This window comes from Diabrotica undecimpunctata, chromosome 4 (genome assembly GCF_040954645.1).
Source record: "Diabrotica undecimpunctata isolate CICGRU chromosome 4, icDiaUnde3, whole genome shotgun sequence".
NCBI lineage: Eukaryota > Metazoa > Arthropoda > Insecta > Coleoptera > Chrysomelidae > Diabrotica > Diabrotica undecimpunctata.
In genome coordinates, this window is record NC_092806.1 from 158,782,171 (window position 1) to 158,796,817 (window position 14,647).

The 14,647-nt window shown below is 32.7% G+C and overlaps 2 protein-coding genes across 2 annotated transcripts in view; both read right to left on the minus strand.

Moving 5' to 3' along the window:
• Positions 1 to 256: 256 nt before the first annotated feature.
• On the minus strand, positions 257 to 7,533 carry exd (PBX homeobox extradenticle). Its single transcript, XM_072530755.1, has 5 exons — positions 7,179 to 7,533; positions 5,803 to 6,054; positions 4,559 to 4,749; positions 4,341 to 4,497; positions 257 to 2,810 (listed from the first exon to the last, which is right to left on the minus strand). The coding sequence occupies exons 1-5, from the start codon at positions 7,410 to 7,412 to the stop codon at positions 2,553 to 2,555; spliced, it is 1,092 nt and encodes a 363-aa protein (XP_072386856.1). The 5' UTR covers positions 7,413 to 7,533; the 3' UTR covers positions 257 to 2,552.
• A 1,509-nt stretch (positions 7,534 to 9,042) lies between these two features.
• The window catches only part of CCDC151 (Coiled-coil domain containing protein 151), a 33,290-nt gene continuing 27,685 nt past the window's right edge, over positions 9,043 to 14,647 (minus strand). Inside the window, exons 6-10 of the mRNA XM_072528652.1 lie at positions 11,357 to 11,657; positions 10,770 to 10,947; positions 10,450 to 10,720; positions 9,282 to 9,402; positions 9,043 to 9,218 (exon numbers count right to left, since the gene is read on the minus strand). Of these exons, the coding sequence (XP_072384753.1) occupies positions 9,100 to 9,218; positions 9,282 to 9,402; positions 10,450 to 10,720; positions 10,770 to 10,947; positions 11,357 to 11,657 (990 nt within the window). The 3' untranslated portion in view covers positions 9,043 to 9,099. The remainder of the gene's footprint in view (positions 9,219 to 9,281; positions 9,403 to 10,449; positions 10,721 to 10,769; positions 10,948 to 11,356; positions 11,658 to 14,647) is intronic.

A 14,647-nucleotide genomic window follows, 5' to 3' on the forward strand; every position in this document is an offset into this window, starting at 1 on the left:
TCGTTTGGTGACTTTGGTAGACTTTTATCATAGTCAGAGCTGTTGCCAAATTTAAATCAATTTCAATAAATGTCAGAACATCCGTAGAGAATGCATATCATTCAGATTTTACATCAAAAGCTTTGATCACAGTCGGTGCTGTTGTCAGATCTAAAACGATTTCAGTAAATCTCACCAAATCCGCACGTTTCTTACAAAAAATATGTTTGTCGATTATTGGGTAAGGAAATAAAAGTAAACTACAAAACAAATGAAAACTTATTTAAGATCCTTTATTTTCTAATGTAAAATACAGATTTTTTGCCTTAAGGTAAATCATTGTTAAAAACTCACGACATAAAATTTCTAGTCTGTCCAATTACCAACTCCACGTTAGGAATATCCTCATAAAAAATATACTGGGTGACCACTAAATACTGTAACACAATTTAAAATACGCATCCGAAAACAGATGCGAATTGCAAAACCGCAAGAGAAGAGAAGAAATCAATTTAAGCATATCAAGTAATTTTTGATTTTCCTTCGGTATTTGTCTATTTCGTATATTTATCACTGGCATTCGTAGCGGATGAAGGAAGACAAAAATACTTTTTATTAGTCAGTAGTATACATATAAAAAAGTAAATTGATTCTTCATTTCTCCTGTCGGTCCTAATATTTAAAAATAAATACAGCTTTTTATTAAGCAATTTCAATTTTTTTTTATCGATACGACACGTTACAGGTGACGTCACGTCGTGAAATCTTTGAGGTTAGATCTCAATTGGTTTGTTTTGAACATAGACATATAATACAAATAGACTGAGCATTTCAATACAGCGTCGTTCCCTCAGTGCGACAGGGAAAACTGACATATCTTTCCAATGGATCCGATTTTTTGATCATGTGACCTAATTGATCAATGGAAGGTCACGTGGTCGATAAATCCGGCCCATTAGAAAAAGATGCAGTAACTGCTTTGCGTCAGTTTTCTCTGCCGCACTGGGGAAACGGTAATGTATTGCAGTGATCAGTCTATTTGTATTATGTCTATGGTTTTAAATCAACACTTGGACCTAACCTCAAAAAAATTCAGAACGACGGCACCAGTAACATACTGTATCCTTTTAGATTGTCTAAGTTGATTTATTTTTACTTGTGGTATTGCTGCCTAAGTATTCAATCGCTATTCCCGTTCAACAGACAACCAATAGCAATCATTTTTCGTTTAGGACTAAAAACTTATAAAAATAAACAATAACTTGCAACATAATGCATACTTTTATTTGCAATGCTTGTACCAAACATTTGTATACAACCTTCTCGAAGGTCATCTATAACGTTTGTGATGATTCTTAGCGTAGGTTCAGAATATTCTCCCTTATGCTTTTTTTATTTGTAGTTTTCATATATACGAACGGTTCTAGAACTGGAACGATTTGTTTTTGGAGTGAATGACAACTCTATCTAAATTCTTAAACACTAATTACCCTTTCAAACGAAGCGACTTGAGTCGGACACCAGTGGTGTTCAGTTGCAGTGAAGCATTGTTTTAAATGAACGATTACCGACGAGCAACTTGTAGTGTCTGGCTACTTTTGTGGCTCACTAGTCGCCGATGTTTGTCTCACCTTCGCCACCAGGCCGGCCACCGGATACCATTTTGTTTTTAGCACAGTATTTCAATACAGAAGATTTTATAACTGCTTTTGAAGAGAAACCAGTTCTTTGGGAATATAAATTAGAATATATTCATAAAATTGCTAAAACGCATGCATGGGAAAGGGTGATATCAAAATTTGACAAATACTTTTCAAATTTTGATATTACCTTTTCGTTATTTGTATCCTCACCTCCTCATTCCAGTTGAATTACTAACAATACATTTGTCGCTAATGTTATTTTAAAGGGTAAGTTGAATTTGTAAGGGGAAGTCCAGAGGAAACTTACAAACATATATGCATTATGAAAATATTAGTAGAACCATTGTGTGATTCATTATTAACTATCGAGGAACTAGTAGAGTGTTATTCGTCGAATAAAAGGTGCTACAGGAACGATAAATGACAGTTGCTGCAAAAAAAGTCCATAATTGGTTCCAGGAAAAAATCTTTATACTAACAAACTGTTCATGTACTAACATTGTAAAAGCTATAGGCAGTCACATTTGCTTCAAAAAGCATCACAAACGTTATAGAGGATGTATGTTCAAAAATAAAAATGTATATAACAGAAACACTACACAAAAGTGTAGGAAAAGTGTGCGTAACCTAAAAAAAAATAATCGGTAGCTGCCACAAGTTGATAAATACACAGACATTGCACAAAATACAAAAAGTAGTATACATTGAAATTGGTATACAAGCTTTAGTATACTTATGTATCTTGAAAGAGCGAAATATCAATTGAGGGTGTTTTTTGGAACATTGAACTGTTCTTGACCTATGAGCTAACAGTTTAGCTCTCGCGTTTTCACATATAACCCGTTTATCGAAATGGAAACAATACTTTTAGCTCTTACTATTTTCGAATGTCCCAGAAAACGTCCTGAACCGTATACGGTAATCGTATAATTACGGAGATAGTTCTTGAGCGTGCATGGGATCGTATCCGCAACTACTGGCGTCGTATGCGGAGCTCTGATCGTACGCGGAGCCCATGGAGTATCCCATCGAGTCTTGCGGCGGCGCCGGCGACATCATGGGAGTCGGCGTGCCGCTGTACGGCGAAGCCCCCGCCGCCTTTTTAGCTGCATATAAATTTGCCTCTTCCTGTGCCTTGCCGATGTTCTTTTTGTAGCGGATCCGCTTGTTACCAAACCAATTTGATACCTGTAAGATAAAATACACAATTTTAATGATGATCAGTGCACTACTGGAGATAAAATAACATTTTGACAAACTCTTTGGCAGTAAGATGTCTGACAACAAAGATTTGTCACTAGATGGGAGTTATTTTCCCAAATCTTCATCACATAATTTACGTTCTTCTATTGATAGTGATGAAATGATTTCTACATCATATAAGCAAATTCCATCTGAACAGAATGAACAGAATGCTAAGAGTAGTGATGAATGGTACAATTTAAAAGAAGATGAAGATGGTGACAATTTTGTAGAAAAAAAAATACATTGAACCACATGAGGTAAAGAAACCATTAGAAATCTAAATTATTTCATAACAAATTAAAATATTGGATATTATTGCTAATAAAACTAACAATTATGCTGTTCAACAATTAAGTACATAGCACTCAAGAAAATCCTGTCTAAATTTATGAACAGAAAGAAACAAAACTTAAATAAAAGACTTACTAAGGGCACTAATAATAATAGGTCTCAATAAGGTACTACGAATCATTTTTTATTGGTCTAAAGATGATATATTTTATAATAAATTGAATGCATATAAGCTTTTAAGCCAAGACAGCTTTTTGAAGTTTCTCTAAACTTCTACATTTTAAAAATAATGAGACTTCTAATTGACTAATTGATTATGCAAAATAAAAAATTTAATTACGAAGCCAATACAACATTTTTAAACAATACTGAAGCCTGGCAACATTTTCGTTATATATGAGTCTATGGCACCTTTCAGAGGAAGAGTCCATATCCAACAAAACTCATAAATATAGAGCGAAACCATAAAAACTCTGTTCAACTGAAGGCTTCAGTTTGCAATGTCAGTATTTATAAAGATAAAAATGTACAACCAATACATCTGGCATGCTCTGAAGTAGTTGTTCTAAAGTTACCTAATTGTATAACAAATAAAGCTGGCTAAATATTATTTGCAGATAACTTTTATTCAGGAACACCTTTCGTTACAAGATTGTTAGCAGAAAATATGGGTACTGTGGAACTCTGTGAGGAGACAGAAAAGAAATGCCATCTATTTCTAAGTAGTCTAAAATGATGAAGTGAATAGAGCAGTAGAAAAAAATAGTAATGAAGTATTTAATCTCAGCAGCCAAGTTGGATCTCATATCTCATCATTATAATTGCTGCCACCATCTCTTTGGATTATGGCATACCCTTTTGTGTTTTATCATATTCTGAGGTGGGTTAGTACTCTTTATATCCGTTTCGTTCTTTTATGTTCCTTTATATTCAAATTGTATTGTTAATTAAGTTAATTATTTCTGCTAACTGATAAATTCTGTTTGCGTTACCATTTGTTTGTTGTCAATCGACAACTGTATAAATAATTTCCATATTTTTCTCAATGCTTGTTTTGTATAAAAATGTTCATATGGAGCCTGTAAAACCACTGATTGTCTGTAAAATGTTTGAGACCACTGTATCATAAATACAAAAAAATTGTTGATAATATTCTAAAATAATTATAAATAATTGACTTACCTGACTGACTGTGATTCCACACTTCCTGGCAAGTTCCTCCTTAGCTTCTTCACTGGGATAAGGATTGGATAAATGTGAATAGAAATATTCGTTCAAAATTTCAGATGCTTGTTTACTAAAATTACGTCTCTTTCTTCTGGCATCCAAAAACCTAGATCTGTAAGAGAAACAACATCAATTAACTACATGAAACATTACCCAGTTATTAATAAACTTACCTAAGTATCATGACAGCCTCACAAGTAGATTGCTTCAGCTGCATTTGAATAGAACTGAATTTTTTGTGAATGATCTGAACCATCCTTTCTATTTCTTTAGGAGTAATTGGTCTAGTGCGACTCTGTTCTCTAAGTAGGTTCATTACATGAGTTGTAAATTCATTACAAGCCTGTTCGTATTTCTCCAATTCCTGCAAACAAATTTTAAGGTTAATATCAATGTGAAAATTATTTACAGTATACGGAAATGTGTAAATAAGTTCATTTATCCTCAAAATGATTTCAAAATTACAAAATGACAGTTATAATACTTCTGACTTTGTATTTTTCCCATAAAAATAATTATTATGTTTCATCTAATGTTCTATTCACATCAATGAAACAGCCTGTTATATCTGTATAATTTGGCAGATCATTTAGATAATATATAAATAAAGGTACCCCAATACAGGGCCTTGTGGTACTCCATGTTTAAAAATTATTTCAATAATTATACCACATATCCCATATTTTTCCAATTTTTTCATTAGAATGTCATGTGAATTACTATCAAAAGCTTTGGATTGCTTATAATATGTTAATTTCTTTAAAAAATACGAGTTTATATTATATTGTAAGAATAAATCTTCTTCACATGCCATATCAGAATTATCTGACATTGACGATTACCATTGTGAGGGCTTCTGGATTTTCTGCCACATGGAATAATTGACCTATATTTGATATCTTAGTCTTAGTCCATTCACAAATGGTTTTTTAATGTAAAGATCCATGCTTTTAGAATCATTTATTGATGAAATAACTTCTAAAACTTCATTTTCATCAGTTGGTCTTAAAAAAATTGAGTACTGTAGTAATTTTTTCTGTTTAACTAACTTCTTTATTTATTGATTAAAAATATTTGAATATCACTACATAAGTTATCAAAAATGATCAATAGAACTCATTTGAACAAGTTATTGACAACAAAATATAAATTTGTGATTATATTTACATGATTAAGGGCAAAATGTACTATTTGTATACCTGGATTATTCCATAGGTCTCACATGTTTTTTATATATTTCCCTGAACTGTATTTTTTAAAATACATTTGTAATGTCTCAGTTTAATGAGAGAATATGAAACAATCAGTATTTAATAAAAATCTATATAACGACTACATTTGTCATGTTTGTAAATTATAAACCACCTTGTCGTTAAATGAACTGAAATACACACTTCTTAAAACATGTTGTACATACTTGATGGTAAATTTGTCTAATTTGTGCCAACTTAGCTCTATAATCTGAGTGTTCAATAGCATTGTCGGGTTGTCCAGCTTGAGCAGCAGCTGATCCAGAAGCTGCAGCACCGGCACCTCCTCCCTTTTCAGGACCTGCAACTCCTTCTGCAATCAACATGTTGTCTAGTCTCATTAGTTGTGGATCTGGTGGTTCTTCTTCTTGAGTATTTCTTAGTGACAACACTGTCTTTTCTTTTATTTCACACAATACCTAATAAAAACAATACATTAAAAAAACTGAAAGTGTAGAGTGAAATAGACCTAAAATGTTAAAATTTATGTATAATTCATAGCCTATTTAATAAAAAAACCAGCGGCAATACTATTATAAAAGACATAGAAGCCTAGATAATCAAGATTCAGTAACAATAGATTTCTCTAACAAAAAAACTAGAAGCACAAAGCCTGTAAATCAAACAGATCATTTAATGTAATAATTGATTTCTCTAACAAAGAGACTAGTAGCATTAAGTCTGTAGATCAAACAAGTCATTTAATGTCTACCCTACACACAATTAATTCATGATGTACATTTATCAAAAATCCTTATATTTTCTAACAAGGTTTTCAGTGATTCTGATGTCTGGATGGGTACAATTTTGTCATTTTACTAAAAACTGACAGAAGGTGATAAATTTGACTTGAACAAGTTGCTATGCTGATTTCAAGACAAGAACCTGTTTAAAGAACTATAACATTATTGTAGAGACTTGTTTAAAAAAGCTATTTTGGAGATCAACGGGTGGATATCAAAATATAGATTGGAATGTATAACTAAATTCAGATTTGAGGGCACATAAAATACAAACAAGGCCTCTAAACACCCCAGTTTACACATTATTTTAGACATCCCAAATAACTAGGAGTGAAAGAGATCAGAATTCATCATCAAACCAGTGCAAAAATGTTTGATTTCTCTCTTCTAAGTATGTTTATAAATAAATAATATCTCAGCTTGGCATTTACACTTTGAATCAAATTATTTTGAAAATAAAATAGACAAATTATTTGACATCCATGTGTAGATTTGCAAGAAAACTCAACTATATATTTACTGACAGAATCTCATGCAAAACCATGATGTCCTCCAGAAAAAATTAACAACTGTCATCAAGTAAAATTTTTAAAATCCAACATTATATTTTATCCTAAGAAGCTGTGCATCAAAGAATGTACAAACCATCACTGCCGAAATCAAATTATCTGCCCAACAATTTTTTTAAGCGTAAAGGATGGCATTTTTGTGTAATACAGTAGGTGCGGAAACTAAATGTCAAAAACTACTATTCTACACTACACTACAAAATCAACAGAATAAATAAAATGTATAAACACCGAAAATAACGCTGGTTTCATCCGATGGCAATTCAAAGTATGTTTCCTTGCTTGGGCTTCGTCTAAACTTTGATCGGTAATGTTCATGATTTGCTGTAGAATCTCGCCGATGTCCTGTTTACGGGGCTCATTTTCGTTTCCAGCGGGAGCTTCGTTCTGCGGGGTCATCCCATACGGTTGTGGAGCCATCAAACCGCCCCCGGTATGACCCATCATTCTTCCAGGATCATCCATCACTCCAAATGTCTTTACTCACAGCTCGCAGGTCACCAAACGTACATAACAGAAATAGAAAATGGTGGACAGGTAAACAAAGCACAAAGAATTACTGATGTTTTTGGGAAAGGTAGTATCCAGTTTGCGAACTTCAACTGGGGTACAGACTCTCAATGTTGCCATGTATAAGCAAATTTCTTTGTGAGTGCTGATATTTGTGTAGAACATTTCTGTTTAATACAAAAACATTTCTTTTCATCCCGAATAAATCAAATTGATTTAGTAATGGATTAAATATCACACTAAGTATTTCAAAAGTGCCCAAAATAAAAGTTATTCCAGGTTTTTCTTATTCTGAAATTTCTTCCTTTTGTAGTATCTTTCGTCTTTTCCTTTTGTAGGTGTTTTTTCCTAAGATATCCACATGATGTAAGAACAGGAGAGCTTTAATTACCATATTAATTATGTGACCTCACGCATTCAACCAATTACATTATTTACATGTCTTTTCCATTCAATATTTATCATTTATTGTACCTAATATTTTACGTAAAAGTAAGATACCTACACATATTTCTATATTTATTCTTTTCTTATTTACTGTACAAGTTTCGCAACAGTTTTACATCCGTACATATAAATTACAATAGTAGGGAAAATATACAACCTTGTGGTATAATACCATAATTTGCTATTCGTTAACAACCCTTTAGTTTAACCGTATTTAACGTATTTTTACAATTGATTGTCAACATAAAAACTTTTAAATACTTATGGTTTACAAATCTATAATATATAATATAAATCGTTACTCACCTCACAACAGTCTGTTGAAAACTCTAATCCGTTCAGATGTTCAGCCGGGCCAAAAAGTAACTTTTGTATATTTCCTGATTTATTTCGTCGAAAATCAGGCAACGTTGTAAATTCCGTGGTATTAAAATCTATCGACCCACTGTTTATTTGTTCATCGAAATGGAGTTGATACCCAAAAATCAGATGGGCCATTGCAATGAATAGTAACCTTCAAGAACCGCGGCACAGGCGCAGTGATAAGTATTCTTAACTTTATGGATCTCTTCAGTAGCCAATCAAGCAGAAGAAAAATAAACCATTGTAAATAAGGAAGGATTGCAGTGCATCCTTTTTAGTTTAATCGATATTACTGTTTTAAAAGGAGTTTCCATTGTTTGGGTTCATTTCTATTGCTGTGATTATTTATGTTTTGATATAACGTTCTTTTTTAATCGTTCTTGTTAAATATTCAATTCGTTCCTTTAAGTTAAAATTAACGGATTTGCTAAAATAACATGCGGTAAATTTTAGAGTAATTTCAAAAACTAAACCCGCTAAAATAAAAATATACATTTTTTTAATTTCCTGTTTAAAATAATTTAACTAATCTGCATAGCGCCATCTAACGTATACTTTCTTGACCTTTGTAATGTTGCTATAGATTTTCCTGTAAAATAAATTCTGAAACCTACCTGTTTTACTGGTTGCCTATGGTTTCTTTGTTATATTCTGCGGTTATAGAAAAAATGCTTTAATTGATATATTGAAAAATTTCATTGATTTTATTTATTCGTTTTTACAACATATTATAGTTCTACAAATTATTTTATTATGTTTATTTTCAATACGTGCTCACATGAAAAAATATAAATAGTAGATAAGAATATGTATTATATAGTCGCCAATAGCCTTAATTCCTGCGTTGCACTTGCAACCTTACATTCTTGCGTCTTGATTTTGCATCTACCACTAATTGGGCTTGTCTCTTCAAGTATCCTCTAGATGGAACCTCTTCTTCGTCCTCTGATCCTATGAAATATAAAAATTTTTAGTGTTAATACGAAAACAAGGATTTGTAAAACGTTTTATTACCTGGTGGAGGTGGAGGTGCAGGAGAAGCACCAGTTTGTGGCAAAGGTGTTCTTCTTACTAAGCCAGCATAAGGTGCAGGAAGCCATTTTTCATCATTTGGATCGACTACTGCAACCCCTTCCTATAAAATGAGTTTAGTTTAGTTTAGTAATTTACAATTGTTTAGGTATTATAAAGTAGGGATCGTGCATCTTGTGACGGAATTACACACACGTGAAAATCCACGGTAGGTACTAGCAATACATGGGAATTATAATAAAAATAACAATCTCTTTCTTCTCAACGTAATATCGTAAACTAATCACGAACATTTAAGAAGTAAGTGAAAATAAAAGATAGATAAAAAACAGTTTCTTCTTGCAAAGCGTTTTTAGATGGACTATCTACTGGAATTAAAACGCCCTCTGGTAAAGCAAAAAAGATAGATATGGTGAGAACTCAGCATATTTATTGCTATTATTTGCATGTATTTTATATATTCATAGCCTTATTACATTTTGACTTTTTTGTTCTGACCAGGGGCGGATACGCGGGAGGGAAACAGAGAAATTCCCCCCTTTATGTATTTTGGTTGGTATTTCATTGGAACTTCCTCATTCCAAGTTGGAAGTTCCCCTCCCAAGGCAAATGTCTAGATCCGCCACTGGTTGGTATATTTATAGCTACACACTTAATAAAATAAGATTTGAAAACGTCAAAAAACTAACCAAAAATAGGATAACCCGTGTATCTGGCCACTCTAGACAGCAGCAATACTAAAAAATGATTGAATGCGTTGTTGCCAAATCTAAAATTTTTAATGTATTCTTAGGAAATGTAAGCATAGGATTATGGGAAGTTTTTATACCACTAAGCAGTCTGAAGCTTTGTCCCGATAGATTTTAAAGTGTTAACGTTTCCATTGCCTTTATTTTGTCCGTTTTCCTTTATGTTTTAGCACATTTTCTTGCAATACGATAATATTGTACTCTTACGCGTCACTTTTTTGCTCTTTTCTACCTGCTGTCTTATTTCTTGTTGTCTTCATGTTTTGTAGTTTTTTTTTTTGTTTTTTCTATCAATATTCCTTCCTTATTTCTTCAATTTCAACTTTATATCTTGGGTTTTCTTCTCATAACTTAATTGATAATGATTAAAATTTAATAGTTATAATAGATCTTAAACTTACCTTTTCTGAACCGGCTTCTTCAGCTTTTGCTTCGGCTTCTGCTCCAATTTTGTCAAAAATTTTCTTAATATCAGTCTTTATCTTCTGTAAAGTCACCAAAGGATCCGTATCCAATTCAGCAAGGGGATTAATACATAAATACAGATTCTGCAACTCAACTGACAAGTTTTCAATTGCCTCCTCTTTCTTTGCCTGAATTTTCAAATATTCCTGCGACTTTTTTACGTTTTCTTCGATTTTCTGTTGGAGTAGGTCCATTTCACCTGTTTTCCTAAAAGGTTTTAAACATTATTCAGAGTCTTAATTTTCGTTTTCTTTACCTTTCAGCTTCTTTGGCTTCGGCATATTTAAAGGAATCCAATTTTGAGTTTAAAGATTCCATTTTCCTTTCCAATTTTTTCTTTTCTTCTTCTGTTTTTGTTCGTAAATGCATTAGTTTCTCATCGGTTTCCTTTTGAGATTTGTATCTCTCCAGTACTTCCTCAGTACTTGTTCCACCTAAAATAAACAAGTCAATATTTATACGGCAATCTAGCAGTAGTTCTGTAAACAGTGTACTAATGAAGTGAACTAAGGGTTCAGAGGACTGAAACCCAGAAGTTCCGATGGAGACTTCAAAGAAGAAGTCTAAAGCTCGGCATTTTCACTTACGTGAAACGGCGTTGCTCCTTTTATCTCTTCGCCTAAATTGATTTAATCATCAACAATACAAAATTCCTATTAATAATGCATTTTTTTTCTCATTTGCAATTTGTTGGAGATTTTAAAATAATAATAACCTGAAATTTTACATCATTTCATAATTCCCTACTTTCTCTATTAACTTGACAAAACGGCAACAATGTGAAAAAATGACAGCGTCAAAATTGGATGACGTTCAACGACCTTTCAACGAAATAATGTATACCTGTAGCTTGTTTCAAAATTTCAAAAGCTTGCGTCATCACCTCGACGGGATGAGGAGGCGTAGGGCATTTTTCTTCATCTTGAGCATCTTCTGCTCCCTCGGGTTCAGGTCGCACAGGTAATTTCCCACCTAAAAAGATTTTCTTCTCTAATCTCTCGAGTTCCTGCTTGCGCTCGTTTACTAGTCTTCGTCCCTCTGCGGCCTCTTTTTCTCTGTGGAGAACGGCGTCGTTTACTGACTTTTCTTCTTTCAACAGAATTCCGCGAGCTAGTGATCGCATGCGACTGGCTTCATCCATCACCTGAAAGGAATTTGGAAGATAGAAAAATAAATTATAAATTGGAACAAAAAAACAACAACTTGTGAATTATTGAAACATTAATAAAAGTAGACACTAATATACAAGATTGCTCAATGAGTGAAGGCCTGACATAGGTGGCGCTACTAATAAAAACTCCTAAAATTATTTAGAAAGCACTTACGTTTGAGGTCAAGTGGACCATTAGTTAGCCATTACTTTAGTCAAAAAAATTAAATTTTGTGTGTTGACAAACTCTGTTAATCAATATCCAATCATGACAGCCCCGTACCAGCATAATATACGACCCAGCACGTCCCAATGATTGATAGGAAACATCCTAGAAATATACAGGAGAGAATAACACAGGTGTCAATAAGATACAAAAAAATAAAAACCCCTAGACCAACTGAAAACATATAGGAGCTACCACTATGTTGTTCACCGTAGATTTGTTGATTGAACATGACACAAATACGCGCACACACTAGCACAAACACAAAATAGATACAGTACGTAAAGTTTTAAATTAGATATACACGCTATAAATGGCAACACTGCATGCCGTCGACTTTCCACGAATGTCCGTTGCCCCGTCGCCAATAATTTGTCATTATACAGTGGTTGTTTAAAGCAATAAGAGCGTAGATTTTTAATTTATTTTTGTAAACAATATATTGTTTTATGGTGGTGATTCTGGACAACAGTGTGTAGATTTATTTTCTGTGTTTTTTGAGGAGGGACCAATTCCTTGCGTACAGTCAGTTCATAATATTGTTAAAAATTTTGAGAGTTGTTATTGCCTCAAAAATTGCAGAAAATGTAACCCTCAAGAAGTGTCACTATTAAATATTTGAATAATTTCTGTAGGGCATAAAGAATTATTTCTTATGTTATTGGGAATTATTTTTTATTTTCAATAAGAGTATATTTTTTGGTTTATCTTTTTAAAGATATGCGCTTTTATTTTTAATTCAACTACAAAAAAATGTTCACAATATTAAAAACCGATATAAATGCACCGCCTTATAATGGTCAGTGTGTTTTTATCGAGTTTATGTTATAAGAAATTAACCGCGTATACGTAAGCAAAACAAAAATCGACGGACGGAGATGCATATTCCTTGCGTTGTTATATGTTACTCAATGGTTTCTGTTTTTTCGTTTTCTGTCTAGGGCTCTATACTATAAATTCAATAGGATTGTCAGGTTATCGCTTAGAAATGATAGATCCTCGAGGGGTCCGAGATGAGAGACGCGTGTAGTTCAATGGTGGCGTATATATTTTTAAAATAAGGAAAATAATAGGAAACTTGCACATAAAAATATTTTTGCGTCCACGATAAAATTGTTAATTTATGTTAAATATATTTTGTTAAAATGTTATGTAAAAATATTATATTCAAAATATTACGTCTTAACAATTAATTGTGTACTTTTGTACCTTACGGTGTCGAGGTGCTAAATTATATTATATTTTAAATCCAAAACGTTCTCCCTTAAGGCGGGTACACATTTGCGAGCAGAACTGTTCGCGAACCGTTTGTGAACGCTATATTCGTTAATGTGTACGGCAGAAAAAACCGCTTGCGTACTGTTTCATCGTGACTCGTCGCGAACCAAATTGTTGCGGTTTATTTCACGACTTCAAAGGAAGCTCGGCTTTCAGTTTGGACGGCGCTTACTAGACGCAGCGAACATTTTTATTGTGTCATCAAATCGACATTGTGTGAATGACGTGTTCCTTCCTAGAGAGACGTGAGAAAACAGTAAACTGATATAAATAAAGATAAAATCTTTATTTATACGTCGATGATTACTGTACATAATTTTATTTTTGTTAAACAAGCAAAAACAGGAACATAAATCAGTACCCAAATTATAAATAAAATGAATCATTTCGCACATGTGTGTTCGTTGTTGGTTTGTCGCTTTCCATGGATCGAGATAAGTATGCGATTAGTACGATGTAGAATATTTTTCAAGGATCTGTACGCGTACTGTACGCATACCGTTCGGCTCGCATATGTGTACCCACCTTTATAATAATGAAATGTCACGAATATACTTCTGGTTCGTAATAATTTGTAATAAACAAAACCTATCATTTATAAATATCTTAAATTCATAACAAACTAGAAAGAAAATAACTTAAAAATATAAACGAAACTTTTAGTAGTAAACGTAAGAATAACTAATAACTATTGTATCGCCTTGCATTTCCCCAATAGAATATCTTCCACTGCTTTTTATAAAATTTTCCACCGTTAAGACATCAAACTGTAGATGAATTGTCAGATTAACCTTTTGAAAAACCCTCGTTAGTCATAATATACGTTTTAAACTAAACACGACGTAGCATTCAAATTGAGCAATTTCCAAGAACACAAATATAATACCTGGAAATTTCCAATTAAATACGATTGAAATGGAAATAATAGAATTCCCGAAACAACCTTGTTTTTTCTTTTGAACTTTTATTTACAATCAATTTCTACATGAGACTTTAAAGTAAATGTGAATGAATTTGTAAATAGGTAATAGTTTCGAAATAACTTAGTCGCTTTGTGATCGACTTTGAGATCGGTAGAATGTACAATATTTTTTTTTAAATAACATTCATATCCACATATAAATACCAACTTCTTTACAGAAAATAATTCTAGACCCAGCAACCTAATCTACACTACAATTGTGAAAAACTTGCCATAATAATAATAATATAGTTATTAGGTACATATCTACTTAGAAAATTATAACCAGGTAGGACGAAGGATCTCACAGGTAGTTTCCGAATGTAGCAACAAAAAATCTCTAGAACTGTACCTATTAGTTATTATTTTAAAGAAATATTTTGATTCTGAATCACTTCTTGTTGTTAATTGACTATCACTACTGTCTTCTCCTGGAGTAATGATAATGGGCTCGATAAGAACATCAACACGCGTGTCTACGTCCCACATTTTATCTTCTTCTTTCTGTGTATGTTTAAT